Below are 19,747 nucleotides of genomic sequence, written 5' to 3' on the forward strand. Positions count from 1 at the left end.
GTGTTGCAGTTCTTCACTGTAACCGCTAGACGGCGATAAACACATGTATCTTTATACTCAAGCTACACGTAAACTTTCTTGGGGGGCAACGGAAACAAGCTACGAACCATACAGCTTTGAAGCTGATTCACCACAGTGATATTAATAACGATTGTACTGTCATTACATTAAGAGCCACGAAATTTATTTAAGTGATGTAGTTCTTGACTTTAACCACTAGAGGGCATCAAACACAAACTCGTGATTTTAAATAAACTCAACCGTATAATGTCTTGACTTCCGATGTGAACATCTCTAGAATGTTGATCTGCTCTCCACACCAGAAAACAGTCGTTAGACCAGCAACAAAAATACTATTATTATTATTTATTAATGGTATTATATTGCCGTGGTTATTTGTAATAGTGCACTGTGACCACTAGAGGGCAGTGAAGAATCAATCTAACTACGGACTCATGTAAACTCCACCAAGCGACAACAGGTGTCAAGTTAGACATAATGCAATACTAACACTTCCGCTAACGTATTTCAAAATAAAAGCCCGATGGGTAAATCAAGGTGGGTAATTCACATTCACAATGATAGAAATGATTGTAGAGCTGTTCGTAAAGTTTTAAACGGGTTTTATGAGACAGATTCAATTAGTATTTGCATGAGTATGATTGCAATATTCAATAAAATAAAATACAAAAGGAATGTATTGGCGTCATACGTTTACATTTCCCAATCAACTGTGAAACACAACACAAAAACAATGTACGTACAATAAGTAAATATCTACTAGTGTACGGAAATATGTGAGCAGAGCTGTATCACATTACAACATTGTAAAAATATATAAATAAATATGTAAATGTATCAGTATAGATATATTTAGGGTTAAGAAGAACGTCTTCTGGGAGAGGAAAAAAGTTTGCCTGAGAGGCCACGCCCAATTATGGCTACTCTTCTTTATGATTGGACGGATTTGCTAGCTGTAGGAGGGGCTACAAACTGGAACTTCCCTGTGATTGGTTTGTTACGACGTCTATCAGTATGCCGTCGTTTCATTGGTTGTTTGACGACGGGGGGATTAACCTGACAACGCTGCTTTCAATGAGCTACAATGGAGACTAAATAGGAACTCGATCGGATTCAGGCTTTTAATTTATTCATTAAATGAAGTAAGATTTGTTCGAGTAGCTTCTCAAATCTGCAGTTAATGGTTTTGACACCTATTGCTAGCTAGAAAAACAAGTTGCAGACAGATCCTGAAGTTTGTCTACAAGTGTTTTGAATAAGGAAATCGTCTCAGGCTAACGTTATGTAGCGAGCTAATCTCATTTATCTCTCCGTAAACCTATCATTTCACACACGGTTATAAACCCTACATCGAGGTAAGTACCTTTAAAGAGTTCTACCGCCAGCGTTCATGCACATTCAGTAACTATGAGGAAGACTTAACGGCAGCGGGTGGGAACGTTATCCTGAAATCTGGGTCAGTCTCTTCGCCATGTCTGTGTTGGGAGGAACAGGGCAATACCCACTGGTTTTGATTTGTTCACGCTCACTTGATGCTCTGCTAATGTTAAATACCGGCGACCTGTTGGTTTAATCCTGTGCAGGCATGACCGAGTACAAGCTCGTGGTGGTCGGGGCAGGAGGTGTGGGGAAGAGCGCCCTCACCATCCAGCTCATCCAGAACCACTTCGTGGATGAATACGATCCAACCATCGAGGTGAGAGACGAGCCATTAGACACCCTGCGTAAAGTTTAGTGCGAACAACTACATGGTCAGTGTTATGTGTTCGTCAATGGGAGTTACTCTCCCTTATGTGGCTTTGAAGGTTTGGATAGTAAAACACTGCAAAGTCATATTTATTACCCTGTTCGGGGACAAACACAATCCACAGGATATGATGTGATTCTCCCTCATGAAAGAAGTACTCAGATCCTTCCATGACCTTTTTAATAGTTAATTTGTGAAGCTTGGTTCTTTGTTTGCATTTTAAAGTTGTATGTAAGAAGTTGTGTTCTTCTCTAACTTTTATTACCTCCTTATCTCACAGGTCAACGTGAGCTGGCCATTTGTATTTGCATGACACAATAAATAGCTTAAATAAATGTAGCAATACAATACTCCATTACAAGTAGAAGTACATTAAAACCTAACGAAGATAAATGTACTTATATAGGAAAAGTATTCAATATGCAGCAGAATCCAGATCATAACCTTCTAAAAGTTTATTTAAAATGGTAAAGCCCATTAAAGCAAACTGCTTTCCTGTTGGCCCTCATTAGTTTAAAATAAGTTCCACTAACGAATATAAATCAACACTTGTAACTCTGCTGAGTAATCTCTTATCTTTCTCACATTGTCGCCTAAAAATCCCCACAAATTGTTTGTAAATCTCTATTTAAATACGTTTCTGCAGGTTTATACAAAACGTCTCATTCAACAAGGTGTTGTTGCTGCATGACGCAGCAGTGTGACTGTAAAATAAACACGGGAAAGTCCATGATGCAATCATGTGTCAGATTTCTTGGCAGACGCGTTTTTGTTTTCCGCCCGTGTGATCATGTCAATACTGTGTTTCAGGACTCGTACAGAAAGCAGGTGGTGATCGATGGAGAGACGTGTCTGTTGGACATCCTGGACACTGCAGGTCAGGAGGAGTACAGCGCCATGAGGGACCAGTACATGAGGACAGGAGAGGGCTTCCTCTGTGTGTTTGCCATCAACAACACCAAGTCCTTTGAGGACGTCCACCTGTACAGGTACAAGAGGCTTCGTGGTTGAGGGTTACACGCCTCCAGTGACGAGTCTGTAATACAATTTCTCATTAAGTTTTTGACCAATTTGTTGCTGGATTCTGTAACACATATCATCACATGTGCTTAAAAGTCCTGTGGTGCAGTTTGTACACTAGAATCTGGCTCGCATGTTTAAACTGATCCAAACACATGAAACAATATTGGAAGAAAATATTCGGTGTTGCAAAGATATAAGTAGGGTGGCCTCGGTATCTTATGTGCGTATGCATTTGTCTGCTCCTCCAGAGAGCAGATCAACAGGGTGAAGGACAGCGACAGTGTTCCCATGGTCCTGGTGGGGAATAAGAGCGACCTGAGTACCCGCACGGTGGAGTCACGGCAGGCCCAGGAGCTGGCTAGAAGCTACGGAGTACCGTTTGTCGAGACCTCTGCCAAAACCAGACAGGTACTTAGGAAAGACAGTCGCTCTTGTGTTCAATAAGACATCTGCAAATCAATGTCTGAAATAACACTTTTAATCACAGATCATTACAGACATTCATCTTCATTTTTTGTGTGTGACAATATGTTTCTGTCTCTGTGTTGCAGGGTGTAGAGGAAGCTTTTTATTCACTAGTACGGGAGATTAGAAAATATAAGGAGACCAACCGCAGCAACAAGAAGAGCAAGAAGAAGACTCAGAGACGTTGCATTATACTATAGCCACGCACACACACATCAGCTCATCCCTAACAGCACTTGTTTTCACGCTCGTCCTCACACTCTCCTGTCTCCTCTGTCACGTCGGAGACGTCCAGCACAGCTCCGGACGGGGCAGCAGAAGTATCTAAATCCACTTTATGCTGCTGTCACAGTTTCCACCTACAGTATGTCACCACAAGATATGCAGTGTCTGTCAAACGCTGTGAAGTCTCTTTTTCTTCTTTTGTTTGTCGACCAAACGACTACAACTGTTTTCTGTGGTAGAAATATTGCATCTGTCTGTAAAGACACTACTCTGTTACTAGTTAGAGTCACGCCAGTGTTGCAGACCATTGCTGTTGACTGTTCAGCGGTCAGGGGTCCATGGTGGTGCGTCACTGCACTTTGTACGGTCACATCGGGTGGCACATTCAGTCCAAATCTTCTAAATTGTTCTAGCATTATTTAGAGAGGTGATATTTGTGACGCTTGGTTCATATCTTATCCCCCCTAATAACAGAAACAACAAGAAACTGTGTCACGTATTCTAGGATACCGTTTTTAATGCGAAAACATTTTGCTTTCAGGTGATTGGTTAAAACTTTTTGGAAGTTTGAAAACATCCGTCTTCCCCTAATGTTGTTCATAGGTGATTGTGTCCTCTGTTGCTTGACACACAACAGCAACACCTTTTCTTCTTCCTCTTCTTCTCTCACCATGTATGAATGAAAATGCTGTAACAGGAGAGGATCACCGCCGTAACAAAGCCTCAAAATTGTGATCGAGACTCCTAGGTGCACTTTATCATTTCCTGTTATGTGTTTAGTGGTAAAGATTAAGGATTAGTTGGTACCATTCAAGAAGTTGACTCAGTCTGTTGTTCTGATAAAACACCATATTCCTGAGTGCTCTGAGATCTGATGCCTTTGTCCATCATTGACCTGCTGTTTGAAGTGTCAGCCCTGCTGTTTGTTCCACACTCGCACTGTATTCCAAAGGCCAGCTTTAAATGCAGGTTTTATGTATGTCAGTGTTGGTGGTGGTTTTGTGGTATTACATTCAATATTTAAACACCACTGATGCTGAAACCAGTGTTTGATGACCCGGGAAATCTCCAGAGCTCAGACTGGTGTTATCTGATAATGCCTGATGAGGATATTGGGGCATCAGTTGTTTTTATAGCAGTGTTTGTCTTCTTTCATAATTACAGTCACCCTCAATGTTGTGGATGAAATTTATATTTTTGTAGCATTACAGACATCACCCAATTTATTAACCTCTGCATTAAGAAACTTTTGTCCACGTATTTACTAAGATTATATAAAACTTCAACTGCTAACAGAGGTGAACCCATCCATGAAGGGTTCCTACTACCAGCAGCTTCCAAATGTCTTTTTTAATCTGGACTTAATTCAGTTCCATTGTTAAAAAAATGTTGAAAACCTTTAACAAGTCTCTCACTGACCGCTATGTAACATCTTTAATGCACTCTGCTGTAATGAACAATTAAATGTCTTCAGCTTTTATGTCTTGTCTGTTTATCCAACGGGGATCTTTACATGTAAGAGGTTTTCAAGAGGTTAAAGGATTTTTCAAAATGAAATGAAATACACGAGAAGAACGTCTCTAAACACACGAAGCAGAGAATGTGGTGCGTATATTCGCCCATCAGTACTAAGTACCAAATCAGTGGCGACATGAAGGAATGTTTAAGGCTTGACTGAGACAATAATGTAAAGAAGACGGCACTGAAGTTCATTTTTTTTTCATTTCTGAAAAAGTTTATACTTTTACCTTGATGTCAAATTAAGATGGTGGAATGTATAGTTACTATACACCTTAGACCTCTTCGCATACAGTACACGTCACATGTACATTTACTGTCTGGTGTGTTCAACAGCACTGTGGTTCTTTATCCCATAAATTTTGTCACTTCTAATTTTTGCAGTGATTCTAATGATCATACATGACAACCGAAAAGGGATAGATTGCTTTCTGATTTTATTTTACAAAAAGAGAACTACATAACATCATTACATTCATATTAGAAAACATAGAAATATTGTGATATACAAGCATTTTTACAAGCACCAAAAGACACGGAAGAAAAATACAGCGAGACAATACGAGTCCTTGGTCATCTGAAATGAGGCACGTAAGGAATGAGCGCGTGCGCCTCTCACCATCCAAAACGATTGACCAGAATGCTCTGGTCATCCAAGTCTTTCTGGACCTTCTTCCTCATGTAAAAGATGGGACAATCCCGACTGTAGAGGAGTCAGGAGGGACAGTGTTATTGTGTACTCGGGCATAATACTGCAGTTAACACACACAGTTACAGTAAATATATGCATATGATGTACATGTACCTGGTACAGAGCACATCCTCGTGTAGGGAGCCCTGACAACGCTGACACTGAGTCCACAAGCGAGAGAAGCGCTCCTCCAGAGTGCTCAGGTGAAAGATCTGCAATGAAAAAGCGTAATGTTAGAAACTCATTGGACACGACGGGGGAAAGTTATGTTTGCTTTCAGATATTAACCCCTTAATTCTTAAATAAATTGTGCTTTTCTCAAACAGCACACGAGTCTACAGCAGCCAAAAAAAAAAATAAAAAATCACAAAGTAAAAAGTAGAATTTGATATTAAAATAGGTATTCTGCTTAATCTACTTCAATATATTATATTTAATGAATTCCCTGAGCTCTGAGGAGCCACCAGAGGGCATTATGATGATTAACAACAGACAACCATTGATAAAAAACAAGACATTAAATCTTCTAATATAGTCAGAGCTGGGACTGTATTTAAATAAACCCTTTTAGTGAAGAAAGTCAACATATTAAAGTATAAAGCCATCTTTCCTACCTCCTTTTGATACAGTTCAGACTCCTTCCTCTTACAGAAATGGCACACAGCCGCTGCAATGACACACATGTTAGAAGTTACACACATAAAGTTCTTTATCATCGCTCCCACCCAGAAAAAAAGCTTCAATAAAGCCTCACTTAATAAAAGAAAGAGGAAAACAAAGAAATATCTTAAAACTCTGATCACACACACCATCCGTCTTGAGCACGGCTTTGCAGCCGATACAGGTGCTCCTCTTTTGAGCAAATGCCATGAGGCCCCCGATCTTCGAGGTCAACACAGTCTTACAGCGCGTGTGGTCGCCCTCTGAAAGACACCAGAGAATTGCTTTAAAAACTTGGAAAGAGAATTCATGCTTAGTGACATTTATTTACCGAGCATATCTAGATTACTTTTTTTGGGACACGAGAGTATTTTATGAGTTTCTTTATGGAAACTGTGCAGCTGGCAAGGTTATATATCACCCATTAGATGTCTGCACATGATCAATCTACAGATTATAAAACTGTAAAATTATTTTAAGTTACACTTTAAAATGTCAGGAATAATGACCAACACAAAAAGTCGTATCTAAAAGTTAAAAAAATTCAGATTTCACTAAAATGCAAATAAGTAATCGAGGAAAAGAATTGTGTCCGCTAATTGCCTTAATTGTAAAAATGTAAGACTAGTTTTTCCGAAGACTATAATGCGTGCGTGTTTGAAGACTTACTGAGCAGGACGTTTTCTGCCTTGCTCTCTCCCAGGATGGGCTCAAATATTCTCAGCAGGGGCTTGGACAGCTGCTGCTCCAGGTAGTATTGTGTGTCGATGGGAATGTTGTTCTCCAACACAAAGATCGGGTCCTTGAATGACAAGCGGAAGAATCACGATTATCATGGAGATTAAACATTACAATGCACAAATGAAATCAAGTTATTTAGACAATGAAGGAGAACACTCCACACCTCTGACTTCATGTATGCTGCGACTCCCTTTGCAGCTTTAATGATGACGTATGGAACTCGGTCTCCCAGGTTTGGGGCGCTGCCAGCATCTCTTTTCCTCATCCTGTAAAACATCCGTATTAATGGGTCAGTTCCCCCATCACACTCACACACACACACACACACACACACACACACACACACACATCCTTGGACTATTATTTGAAATGAGCAGACCTCTCAGCCAGCTCCACGTGCGCCTGTTTGCCAGCGTACTCCTGAGCAGTGCGCGTTAGCTCCTTGGTGATGACGAGCTGACTAATGTCGATGCGGTTGCACAGTAGGTCCGAGATCACTTCTTTAGCATGAGCCACAGCACCCTGGGGATCCCTGACAAAACATACCATCAGCTGTGATTATTATTATTATTATCTAAAACAGGCATTGTAACAAACTGCAGCACGGAATATGGAATGGGGGCAAATGCTACCAGGTTTGGTTGAATCATGAATCTGCACAGCCCAGGCAGGCAGGACGGCGGCGAGAGAACCAAGCAACAGCAGTCCCACACTCGCCTCCAAACAATAAGGTCCTCACAGACCCAGACCCACAAGATCATAAACTAGTAATACAAGGAACGTATTTTGCGTAACCTTATGTTTTGGGATTCCTATGAAAATATTTTAAAGAATAACTTTAACACTTATTCTCTTAATTTAAAACCATTTCAGAGCCTGGAAAAATTTCTTGATCATGAGAATCCAGAAAAACACTGAACTTTTACCCAGAAGACCGCTCGCTATTCTTGTCCTGCGTGAAACCAGCATCGACCAACGTTGACTTACTTGTCACTTAACTTCCTTAATGAAGTAATGCCAGCTATTTAAACCCAAATTGCCATCATTTCAAAATACTAAAAAAGTAGTTTTGTTGCGTAAACACTGCAGAGGATCGTGCCGGCGCACTGATCGTTGCTAAACAATCATTGTGTAAGATGTCATACAAACTGTTGTATGGGGATACATTGCAACGTGTGGTTAAGATTCAGCATCTGAAGATAAGTTTAGATATAAAATTAAATAGTTGCAGAATCATGAAGTTTGAAAAGTTAAAAAATCTCCCGTTACAATTTTACATCATACAATTAAAAATGGATTTTTATTAAGTATGTACAAATTAAATTTTAAAAAAACATGAAAATGTATGAAGTTACTATTGAACTGATAATGCATTATGTACAGTGTGTGTGTGTGTGTGTGTGTGTGTGTGTGTGTGTGTGTGTGTGTACCTGTCTATGAGGATTCTCTGCAGACAGGTGTTGATGAGGTTAGCCACCAGAGGGCAATTGTCTCTGCGGACAGTTTCAATGCCTTTACAGTCCATCTTCTCATGCGTGTCTGCACTGCCGGAGAAATAGAGGCCCGCGTAACGCTTCTTGTTGATCAGCAGGTACGGGTAGTACACCTGTGGAAGTGACAAAGATAAGCTCTCGTTAGCTGAGAGGATGCTCCATCTCTCCTGTGCTCCCAAATCCTATCTCTTACATTTTGAAACAGTTTCTGATTCTCAAAGATGCACTCGGGCCAGAAGTGCTCAATCAACAACTTCCACAGATCATGAAATGACCCGAACAAGTGCTTTGATGAATCATGTCGACGGGAACGGTACCTTCTCAAACTCCAGCTTGATGGGCGGTGTGAAATGGGACGATATCCACTCTGCTGCCTCCGTGCCAATATCCATGGCCTCCCTCACTGTGGCAACTCCAAGCTTAACCATGACGGAATCTGTGTCCCCATAAATAACCTTTGAAAGATTATAAACAAAAATAAAATGTAAACACGGACACAAAGCAGGTCCATCGAAAACATCAGATAGTAGGTCCTACAGTCCGCTCAAAACTCTATAAACAGTATTTCATCAAAATAAAAAGCTGATGTTGACTCATAAATGGTTAACCATTAAGAAGAAGAGTTTGGGTCAGAACTGACGCATGTATGCCTCACCTTGGCATCACCTTGATAACCATTGGCAATGGTGTACTTGGACTCTACCAGTTGTTTGGTTTGTTCGATCATCTGTCTTCCAAAACCTGTGACGCTCTAGACGAGAAAAGAAGGAAACTTTAAAAGAAGCTTAGCATTGAATTATCTGGAGTGTTGGAATAAGCTTTCATGGACGAACGTCATCAGACACATTACAGCTGTAACTTGTTTTATCCCAAAACTGCTCATGAAGAATGCAGCAGTCATCTTCTCAACTTCCTGTAAGTAAATCATCCTTCCACAAAACCTAACAGTGAGTCTCTTTTTACACCTGCTCTGTGGTTTCTATCTAAACTCTAATCTTTGCTCTACATCTCTGTTCATCGTCTGTTCTCTGACTTCACATCTGTGCAAAACAGTGGGAAGAGTGACAGCAAGTCAAACGGGGACAACAGTACTTAGCATGAATGAAAAACAGTGTATTGTAAACATCAGATATGTTAAGAGACAGCTTGTCGTTAGTGGTATTTAAGAGTAACGACCTACCAGCAAGTGACCAGACCAAAGTGACATTTGCAGGTTTGTTTACATGCTGTTTTACGTGCTGCAGCAGAGTACGGTAGCAGCGCTCTTTTCCCTTGTGAATGTTTGTTTGTGCGGTCGCTCATTCAACAAGCTCACATGAAGGACATGTGTTCATGTTTGTTACTTGGATAAGAATGAGACGAGCAGGAGAGCTTATCTGGTTTGTTGTTGATCAGAGTCTGTGGCTCTTGTGTTGTGTAGCCGGATGCCGTTTGACTCAGTGCGACCGTCTGCTTGGCCTACAATAGATCACTGATGTTGACTGGCTGCATCGAAATATGGTATTCATATACGTAAACCTATACCTAAAGGTATCACGTAGAATTAATGTCAAACAACAGGCCGCCATAACGAAACCAAAGAAATATCAAATATACATTTTCCCCTATTTTATTCCCTCAAAGGTCATTCAGTGATTTACAGAGTAGATATGCATGCTTTTCCAAAGGAAACATTTAAATTCAGTCGGACCCAGAGTCAAGTGCTCACCTGTGAGATCTCTAAGCAGGGCAGCTTGCCCACCTGAGCACCAGTGAAGCCATAGACTGAGTTTGCGCTGATTTTGAGGGCCAGCTGTCGGCCGTCCAGCACCTGCCTCTTGAACGGGTCAGTCTCCTTCTTTAGCTCCGTTTTGGCCCTGTGGACCCACATTGGGATAAGCTGAGAAGGAAGACACTTCTGACTGGCACACCCATTTTATATTTTTCCAGAGTGAACTGAACATTATCACAACAAGAGGAAAAACATGAAACACTAGTTGTGAATCAGGGGATAAAAAGTTACCAGGCTTAGCAGTAAATATGAATTTGAAGGTACACTGAAGCACTGAAGCAGTCTACGGAGTTGCTAAATTACTCTAGTTCAGGTCAGTTTGATTTTGTGATGCATTCGAGTAATTCAAACCTCTTCCTGGCAGAAAGCAGGTTCTCCAGGATCTCAGGTAGAAGTCCTTTCCTTACAGAGCTCTTCACAAACGTATCGCCAGTCGGAGTCTTGATGAAGTCCTCTGGTGAGAGGCTGAATACATACAACAGCTTCAGATATTAGCTCACTGTGTTGAAAACAAAAGCTAATTCCTTGTAGACTACATAAAACGACCACTCACCTCTGTCTCTCCGGTGAGCCCTTCTGCAGCAGGGTGGTGTAGCACAGATTGTGAGCCATCATGATGGACGGATACAAGGAGGAAAAATCCAGGGTGGCAATAGGGATGCTGTAATACCTAAACGGAGTAGAAGGTGGCGATGGAAAGGTATATAAGAAGATTGCACGTACCAAACCATCAACACCAAGAGCAGAGAGGAGTCATACACTCACACAAACAGATGTACATACCCTTTCTCTGGCTCAATGACAGTAGCTCCAGTGTAGTCTTCTCCTCCTTCCGTCTTTACAACAGGCATGACGAGGTCCTGTTTCATGGCCTTAACATGTACACACAGACACAGTTTACACCCTTAAATCTGTATACATGCACAAGCATCAGTCCCATGCGTTCGCCTTTGTTACCTGTCGCAGAAGCTGAGAGACAACTTTGATCTGCTGTCCTCTTGAGAGCAGATAGGTGAGAGGCACACCGGTCACTCTGGCCATCTCCATGTAGTTAATCACACACATCAGCTTCTGCAGCAAGCGCAGCGGGAGGTAGGCGTCTTTGAGGCAGTAGACGGCCAACCGTCGACGAGTCTGTTCGTTTCCATTCTGTGATGGAGGAAAACGGATGTCGAAAAAGCAGCAACAACTCCAGGTCAGTTTTTTAAGCTTACATCATTTTTTTTTTAGATGCGTGATGTCCTAAGAGAAAAATGATGCATACATCTGCTCTTATCCAGATGCAACAAGGTTACTAGTTTACTAGCGTTACCTGCAGATCTGTGATGATGGAGTGCTGCACATCCTCTTTCTGTTCTTGCAGGAAGTGGAAACTCACAGCGTTCAGTGTGTATGAACGCAGTTTATAGTCCCTGAGGAGAACCTGAGAGAAACACACCAATCATTTTTCTAAAAAAAATGTCTTACCCAAGCAATGCAAGACACACTAACTGCATAGTCATTTTATATATATTGGTAAAGGTATGATTGCTGTTGTTGCAGATGAAGCTGACCTGCAGTAGATCAAACTGAACCCGGCCCTCCATGTTAATGATCTTGTTCTCTCTGCGGCCCATCTGCTTGCTCTGGAAGTTTAGGTCTCGCAAGACTGACTTAATGCCTCGCACTCGGCCAAGGTAGGGAAAGAGATGTACCTGAACACAAAAGAACATAAAAAAAGGGGGGGGAAGCAGAAACATTACTCCTAATCTGGTATTTTTAGGCCTTGGCATTGCATGGAAGGGGTAGAGAAATGAGGCTCCATCTAACCTTTAAAGCAGCTGCCCTGTTGAGCAAGTAGGGAAAGTCAAAGTTTTGGATGTTGTATCCAGTGATGATGTCTGGGTCCACAGTCCTCAAAAACTCCGCCCAGCTCTGCTCACAGAAACGTAAACAGAAACTCAATGATGCGATAGATGATGAAGAAAAATTAGAAAAGAGAAAGGAGGAAAACATGTCAGAATACTATGTTTCAGTGCCTTACTGAAGCCAGTGTGTATACCTGCAGTAGCTGTTTCTCCTGTGTAAAGCAAAATATCTGCGAGCCCACAATGCTGGCACAGGCCTGGAGAGTGAACACGGTGCGAATGAAGGGCTCCGCCTCGCCCTGCCGCTGCACCATCGACGCTATCTGAATCACAGGGTCTTTGTCTGCTTCTGGGAAGATTCCTGGAAAGAAAGGAGTTGACACCAGAGTCAAACTCTGCATTTGCTTTTCATTTAAGTATGACAAAAAGTATGGGGTAATAATATGTATGAGAATGACAAAGAGAAAGGAAGGAACCCACCTTTTCTTCCTGCACACTCAATGTCAAAGCTGAGCACCCTGAGTGGTGCAATCCTCTGCCAGTCTCCCTCTGCAGGGTGACTTATCAAATCTGTCCATCCCACATCCACCTCATACTGACACAAGGACTCCTGAAAGGACAAAAAACAGTGGGAGACAGTGCATGAGCGCAGTTAGTAAAAGTCTGACTAAACAATATTTATATGAAGGCACTCAGAGGGAAGCGAACTGCTGACCCAAGTAGAGTCACAGCCATTTGTTCTACGGACAAGTGTGAACCAGACCTACCTTGCCTGGGTACCGAGAATCTGTGGCCTTCATGCTCTTCTCTTCACGCACTCTGTACTTGCTTTTGGGAAGTTCAATCCAGCAGCATCCCACCACATCACAGTCCACCATAAACCTGACAACACAGAGAGGCTCATTAAGCTGAACAATACAGCTTTAGTGTTGCTTTTACTCATCAGTTGTTCTGTGAGAATCTTTAGCTGCAGCAAGTTCCCCAGACATAACGTTTAAGTCTACAATTTGATACATTTCAATGGAATGCTTGCATTTAAACATGTATATTATAACCCACTGGTATGAGAATATGGCTGACAGTGCCAACATCATTTTTAACTTGAGAATATATAAACGAAATCTTGATATAAGTATATTCTGAGGTACATACAGCTTATAACTAAATGGACATATGAACATATTTCCATGTTTTCTATGGTTATTTTACATGCACCACAGGTTGCACTAAGCTCGCGTTCTGCACAGGCAAGAAGCCAGAAAGTTGTCAGTGTGGCACGTTTGCAGTCTTATGCAGGTGACTTGATGATGATCGTCTCTTAAATGTTGCTTTTTCCTTCTTCTGTGCTCATTGTGTGAGTTATGAGCACACAAGCAATGTTCAAATGATCAAATCAAATTCCATGACAATAGAAAACCTGCCTGCATTGCATGAAAATGGTCCATTCACAAAAAAAAAAATTGTAGAAATCAAGATTCGTGCTTCCATATGACCTTTACCATTTTTATACAGCACACACACACACACACACACACACACACACACACCTTATCTCAAAGTCTATGTTGGCCTCATAGGATTGGTAGCCCTGGATGGGGAACGGTCCGAACTTGAAGCCCTGCTCCAGCAGTCTCTTTGCCGGCGCGATGAGACGAGGCATCGCCATGGTTATCCGCAAAAAATCCAGAGTGCGTTTCCCATGGTAACCATACATGTCTGCAGAAAACGGAAAATAAGAACTTTAACTCCAAGAATGATGATGAAAGCATTGCAACTTAACCTTAACACATTGCAAGTACATTTCTTATCAAATGTTTTGAAACTAGGATCAGCCTTCTTGGTTCAAAGAACATCATCGTGAGTGTTGAAGAATTAATTTACGCAATTATATTTAGTGGATAAGAAGTGCACATTAGTAGTTGAACAGCAGTTGTACTCACTCTCTTTGCGGGTGATGTCTACAGCCAACACTGTGACAGAGATGTTGTCCTTATTGGATCGCATGTCCTTCAGGACAGCAGAGTTCAGCTCTCTTTTAAATTCACCGAGGTAATCAGATGTGAAACCTTTTCACAAAAGGAAGCAGACAAAGAGAAACATTGCAAGATTATTAAGACTTAATCATTTTAGCCCCGAAAAGCTGAAATCATTTTGAAAGGTGACAGAAAGGTGTTCTACGGAGAGACTTTTTAATAGTAACTGACTGAAAGCTATTGTAATGAGGATATGTGTCATACAAATACAGAGTGTTCATATTCACATACTTTAACAAAATAATGACAGTACTCACCACTTGGTGCCGGAACATAGAAGTAAGGGTTAAAGCCGTGGATGTGGCAACACACACTGTGGCCACTGTCTGTCACCCCAAACATCCGAATGATTGGGACTTTTTCTTGTACCTGACCAGGCATGCCAGCCACCGTTGCACCTGCAAAACACAAAAGTGGAAAACAACTTGCATACCGTTTCTTCTCACCGACAGCAACAGCATTTGAGCCGGTGGATATATTCTACACTCTCATCTAGATCAAAACAACAAAAGGAGCAAAGATAATTATAAGCCATCTTTGATAATCACCTAAATAATAGTCAAGATCAAGCTGCTGAAACACCAACGTATCCGACGATGGGTCCAGTGACGGGGCGTGAGGCCGCCGCCAACGAGGGTTAAGGTCTGCTGAGAAGAGGTCACCTGAGGAAACAAGGTAGTGAGACAGACATAAAAACAAAGTGCATTATTTTGTTAACTCAATTGCTTTAGCCAAGAACTGGTAAAGTATTGTCAGAAATTGGACGAACACAGTAAGGGGTTTTTCCTGGAAGGACATTTAACTACTTCCATAGTTGTGAATTACTTTAAACACACACTTGTATTATTCACAATGCATGTTGAGCTACAATGTTAGAGCTACCAGCCACACTAATTAATGACCTAAAATGAGGAAAAAAATCACACTGTAAAATAATTATGATAATTATTCTACAGGTAGCTAGGTTGTGCAAAAAAAATACCCTGTAGCTGTGCTTGTTAAAGAAAACCACATGCATCAGTATGTGACGTATAGAAGTGACATCTGTCAACAGTTAAACAGTTTTAAACACGTCTGCGTGTCATTAACATAACTCAATGATCTCTTGCTGTGTGCTTTTCTGTGCAATACTCACCTACGGGAATAACGTCATGGCCTGCCTGCCCCTCCATCTCCTCTGTCTCCATCTCGGCTTCATCAAACATGGACAATTCCTCTTCAAACGTCGATGGACTGTCTTCCCATTCACCAGTTGTTTTGCCCCGTTTGGCCTGGGACGCAGCCCCTTTATAAGGGCCACCATTGCGTCTTTTATGGTCCATGCCTTTAAGAAAACATTGGGGGCAGAAAGCATGTTAGGGAAGATGCAGAGAAGAAGAAATACAATTCTTAACTCAGTTGAGCAGTCACTATTTAATAAACTGGATGCATAATGTAGCCCACTAGCAGCCATGTTGCTGTACCTTCCTAACTTCACACAACACAATAGTCACAGTTTCAGATAGGTGCACTGTTGATAACTGATGCACGTGTTATTTCATATTCAACATCTAACGTTAGCTGTCAGACACGATAACCTCGGTATTGCAGCGGTAACGTTCATGTAGAGTTATTTTCAGGGAGTGTGTTTTCCTTTGTAACAAACTAAAACATCAAGCTAGCAAGCGCAGTGTAAACACAGCGCAGTCTCGCGCCAAAGCTGATTTTACCAAAACACGGTACTAGTTAATCTCACCGTGAAACTTGTCCAGACACCCGAGGATCAATGGATTAAGACCAACGGCTGGTGCGTTTCTAGCGAAGCTGTAAATACCTGTCGAAGTTACTTCTTGACAACAGACCCCCGGTTGACAACAGATCCCGCCACGCTTCTTTCAATTTGTGAACTTTCACCCACGAAAGCGCGGAAAATTTCCCGTGTTACTAGACCCAAGCCCAACCGTCAAGGAACGGACAATGACGTCACTGACAAGGCGGAGACTCAGCGGTAACGATGAGGAAGTTGAACGCGGCCCGTCTTTACCCAGTAGATACGGAAGACCGTGTGTGTTTCCCGGGAAATGACGCAGCAACGTACGCTACGCAGCAGCGAGGGAGGGAGAACGGCAGATTTGGGGAAAATCTTTGAATTTGATTTAATTTGTGTAAAGATTGCAATACGACTGTACAATAAATCACCTCTGGCCAAATCATTCATATAACACCGCTACACTGTTGTTTGTTTGTTGTTTGGTTAAATCTTTGCACTACTGTTTAGTTAGTTTATTTAATATTATTTATTATTTCCTTGTATATATTGTGCATTTTTTTATATTTAATATTATTTACTCTGTTACTTTGATTGCTTACCTGTATCATAATGCTGCTGTAGTGAACAAATTTCCCCTTGCAGGATTAATAAAGTATCTATCTGTCTATCTATCTATCTATCTATCTATCTACTTCATCAAATAATAACAATTTACACAACCGAAACGCCGTTTTTTTCATATGTTGTATTGTATTTAAAGCATGGACGTATACACTAAAAATAAAGAGGCAATTGCTTAACAAACAATTTATGTTTTAGGTCTGCCTCATACACTGTATATTAGAAGGGTCTGCCTTCATTACTTCCTTATGATGTTTTATTATTGATAGTGTGATCATTAGAATCCCCTGTACTTCTAATGTGCTCAGCATTTCTCTTGCCCTCTTATATTAATTATTTGTGAAGTAATAATCATTATTATATGGGTTTAGATTTTAATGATAATGCATGTATATGCAACAGAGTTTTGTTTTTCACATATATGAAGGCAGGCAATATCGTTGTCTTTGGTCAGATAAAACAAGATGCTATGACTTTGCACTCTATACATTTTTCACTATATTTTCAGGTGTTTTATCACAGATTAAGAAAATCTGTCTTTTGTAGCTAACCTATATGATTTAGTGTCATGGTTATTTACTTTAAACTCAACTAAAAATGGTAAATCCCCCAAAAATAGTAAGCTGGGCTTTATAAATAAAAACACAGGACCCTTGTGTGCATATGAAAGATGCTGGGGCTTTCCTTCACGTCCTCCAGACACAGATAAGCACACACAGTCAGAGGTCACAAGTCAACATCTCTGAAGCTGGCAGGAGGGTAGTGCCATGCTCAGTGACGCCTCAGCCGTGCAGATCTTTGCTGAAATCAGGAGTCTCAGTTAATTACTCTTATCTCCCAAGGAAATTCTTGCATGTTATCGCAATAGCTGCGTATATCCTCCCCCCCTGCTAACGCTGAGGATGTGACGTCATCCACTCAGCGAAAAGCAGGTTGCAGACACAACACTCAAATGCACTCCTTCTTATCTTTGGTGATTTGAATCATGCCCCTCCATCCTCCACTCTGCCCACATTCACCCAATATGTTACATGCCACACCAGAGACAATAAAACACTGGATCTATTTTATGCCAACACTAAGGAAGCATACACCTCATCACCTCTCTCTCCGGTGGGAAGATCTGATCACAACCTGGTGCACCTCCTGCCTGTGTACAAACCTCTCGTGCACAGACAGCCAGCAGTCACTCGCAGAGTCAAAAGATGGCCCAAGGAGGCGGATGAAGCTCTGAAGGGCTGTTTTCACTCAACCATGTGGGACGTTTTCAGTGATGTCGACAGTCTCACACATTGTATAACAGACTATATTAACTTCTGTATGGAGAATGCCATACCCACCTGGACTGTTTTCCAACAGCAAACCCTGGATTACTCCTGAGATAAAGGCCCTCCTCAAGGAAAGAAGAGGGCATGTAGGTCAGGTAACAAGGGGGAGCTGAAGACTGTGCAGAGGGAGCTGAGGAGGTGGATCAGGAAAGACAAAACAGATAAGAGGAAAATGGAGGATCATTGTTCCTTGTGACTATGTCTGGCCACAAGGAACCCAACTCTCAGCCTGTGGGGGACCAAAAGTGGGTGAATGATCTGAACTCATTCTTCAACAGATTTGATCAGTTATCCTCCCTTCCCCCTATCCAGTCCACCCTGCTGCAGCAACCCCCTTTCTCTGCACCCCCTGTATATTGCCCTTCCCCCACCCTTTCCCACAACATTCAGCTCCCCTCCACCCTCCACATACACTGCTCTTCTTGTTCAATGCCCCCCCCCAACAACCTCCAGCACACAGCCCCCAGCCCGCAAATTGTTCCTCACAATAAACAAGATGAGGAAAGAACAGAGAAAGATCAATGCGAGAAAGGCCGCGGGTTTGGATGGCATCAGCTCAAGGCTTCTCAAGTCCTGCGCAGACCAGCTTTGTAGGATAGTGGAGCACATCTTCAACCTGAGCCTGAAGCTGGAGAGAGTGCCACAACTGTGGAAAACATTCTGCGTGGTACCGGTGCCAAAGACATTGCACCTCAAGGACCTCAACAGCTACAGGCCAGTGGCACTGACATCGCACGTGCTGAAAACCCTGGAGAAGCTGGTCCTTGTCCATCTCCGCCCTCTGGTGAGCCTGGTACAAGTACCTGCTGTTCACCTGAACAATAAACTGGACTGGACTGACAACATGAATGCTCTATACAAAAAGGGACAGAGCAGACTCTATCTGCTGAGGAGACTCAGGTCTTCTGGAGTGCAGAGAGCATTCTTGAGGACCTTTTTTGACTCTGTGGTGGCATCAGCCATCTTTTAATGGCGTGGTCTGCTGAGGCAGCAGCATCTCGACGGCTGACAGGAAGAGACTGAACAGACTGGTAAAGAAGGCCAGCTGTGTCCTGGGACACCCACTAGATCCGGTGGTAGTGGTGGGAGAGAGGAGAATGATGGTTAAGCTTATCATCCCTGATGGACAACACCTTCCACCCCATGCAGGACACTCTTACAGCACTGTGCAGCTCCTTCAGTGACCGGCTACTTCACCTGCGGTGTGTGAAGGAGAGATCAGGTCCTTCCTTCCTGCCGCTGTCAGACTGCACAACCACTGCTCCCAATACACCACACATACCAAAAACTGACAATTCCTCATTAATTTATTCATTCATGTGCAATATAAATAATCTGTTCAATCCACTGTGCAATATTAACCATTCAGTTGGACTATATAATATTGTAGTTATTGTTGTTTTCATACATTTTTTACTTATTTATTATACCTTTACTGTGTGATTTTCAATGTATTATACTTGTTTTGATCTTGTTTGTCTGTTTGCACTATCCACTATGCTGTTATCTTGTAAATGTCCCCGCTGTGGGACTAATAAAGGATTATTTTATCTTATCTTAACAACAGGTTCAGCAAATTTACCAATACATACCATGTGTTCAGGCTATTTAGGGATAGAAGGTTGTGGGGGGTTAGACAGATGGCTGCCAGTGGAAAGGGTCAGTAGTACATCACAGAGATTTGTAGAGGGGTTGGGTTTCTTAATGTCACTGATCACGTTGTGTTCTCAAAACTATGCTCTCACCCTTAAAATACATTATAAATAACTCTCTCCCTCCTCATTGGAAATAAAAGATAAAGTTACCCGGTTTC

The 19,747-nt window shown here is 41.9% G+C and overlaps 2 protein-coding genes across 3 annotated transcripts; one reads left to right on the forward strand and one right to left on the reverse strand.

Annotated features, from left to right (window-relative positions):
- The first annotated feature begins 1,091 nt into the window (after positions 1-1,091).
- On the forward strand, positions 1,092-4,961 carry LOC142944981 (GTPase KRas). Its single transcript, XM_076086234.1, has 5 exons — positions 1,092-1,376; positions 1,605-1,717; positions 2,579-2,757; positions 3,040-3,199; positions 3,343-4,961. The coding sequence occupies exons 2-5, from the start codon at positions 1,607-1,609 to the stop codon at positions 3,454-3,456; spliced, it is 564 nt and encodes a 187-aa protein (XP_075942349.1). The 5' UTR covers positions 1,092-1,376; positions 1,605-1,606; the 3' UTR covers positions 3,457-4,961.
- Positions 4,962-5,419: 458 nt separating this feature from the next.
- pold1 (polymerase (DNA directed), delta 1, catalytic subunit) lies at positions 5,420-16,232 on the reverse strand. 2 transcript variants are annotated; one of them, XM_076086233.1, is made up of 27 exons: positions 16,049-16,232; positions 15,371-15,559; positions 14,784-14,897; positions 14,493-14,633; positions 14,143-14,268; positions 13,750-13,918; positions 12,970-13,084; positions 12,683-12,812; positions 12,397-12,563; positions 12,165-12,269; positions 11,909-12,049; positions 11,668-11,778; positions 11,313-11,504; positions 11,139-11,227; positions 10,909-11,025; positions 10,707-10,820; positions 10,293-10,440; positions 9,240-9,335; positions 8,902-9,039; positions 8,522-8,697; positions 7,471-7,623; positions 7,255-7,357; positions 7,020-7,152; positions 6,500-6,613; positions 6,305-6,357; positions 5,805-5,902; positions 5,420-5,702 (listed from the first exon to the last, which is right to left on the reverse strand). In XM_076086233.1, exons 2-27 carry the CDS (start codon positions 15,555-15,557, stop codon positions 5,615-5,617), a joined length of 3,318 nt encoding a protein of 1,105 aa, XP_075942348.1. In that variant the 5' UTR covers positions 15,558-15,559; positions 16,049-16,232; the 3' UTR covers positions 5,420-5,614. The 2 variants fall into 2 exon arrangements, with proteins under 2 accessions (XP_075942348.1, XP_075942347.1); XM_076086232.1 differs by having other exon boundaries at positions 15,971-16,232.
- Positions 16,233-19,747: the final 3,515 nt, after the last annotated feature.

The sequence above is a fragment of the Anarhichas minor genome, unplaced genomic scaffold (assembly GCF_050575085.1).
Source record: "Anarhichas minor isolate MPS153535 unplaced genomic scaffold, ASM5057508v1 ptg000007l, whole genome shotgun sequence".
In the NCBI taxonomy this organism is placed as follows: Eukaryota; Metazoa; Chordata; class Actinopteri; order Perciformes; family Anarhichadidae; genus Anarhichas; species Anarhichas minor.

What these genes read in the sequence shown, in the direction of transcription:
- LOC142944981 (XM_076086234.1), top strand. Translation starts at nt 1,607, where the DNA reads ATGACCGAGTACAAGCTCGTGGTGGTCGGGGCAGGAGGTGTGGGGAAG. An exon ending in GAGGACGTCCACCTGTACAG is followed by an intron (nt 2,758 to 3,039) that starts GTACAAGAGGCT and finishes CTGCTCCTCCAG; the next exon opens with AGAGCAGATCAACAGGGTGA. An exon ending in CCTCTGCCAAAACCAGACAG is followed by an intron (nt 3,200 to 3,342) that starts GTACTTAGGAAA and finishes TCTGTGTTGCAG; the next exon opens with GGTGTAGAGGAAGCTTTTTA.
- pold1 (XM_076086233.1), bottom strand. Translation starts at nt 15,557, where the DNA reads ATGGACCATAAAAGACGCAATGGTGGCCCTTATAAAGGGGCTGCGTCC. An exon ending in GGCTCACCGGAGAGACAGAG is followed by an intron (nt 10,821 to 10,908) that starts GTGAGTGGTCGT and finishes GTATGTATTCAG; the next exon opens with CCTCTCACCAGAGGACTTCA. An exon ending in CTGCTTTCTGCCAGGAAGAG is followed by an intron (nt 10,441 to 10,706) that starts GTTTGAATTACT and finishes GTGGGTCCACAG; the next exon opens with GGCCAAAACGGAGCTAAAGA.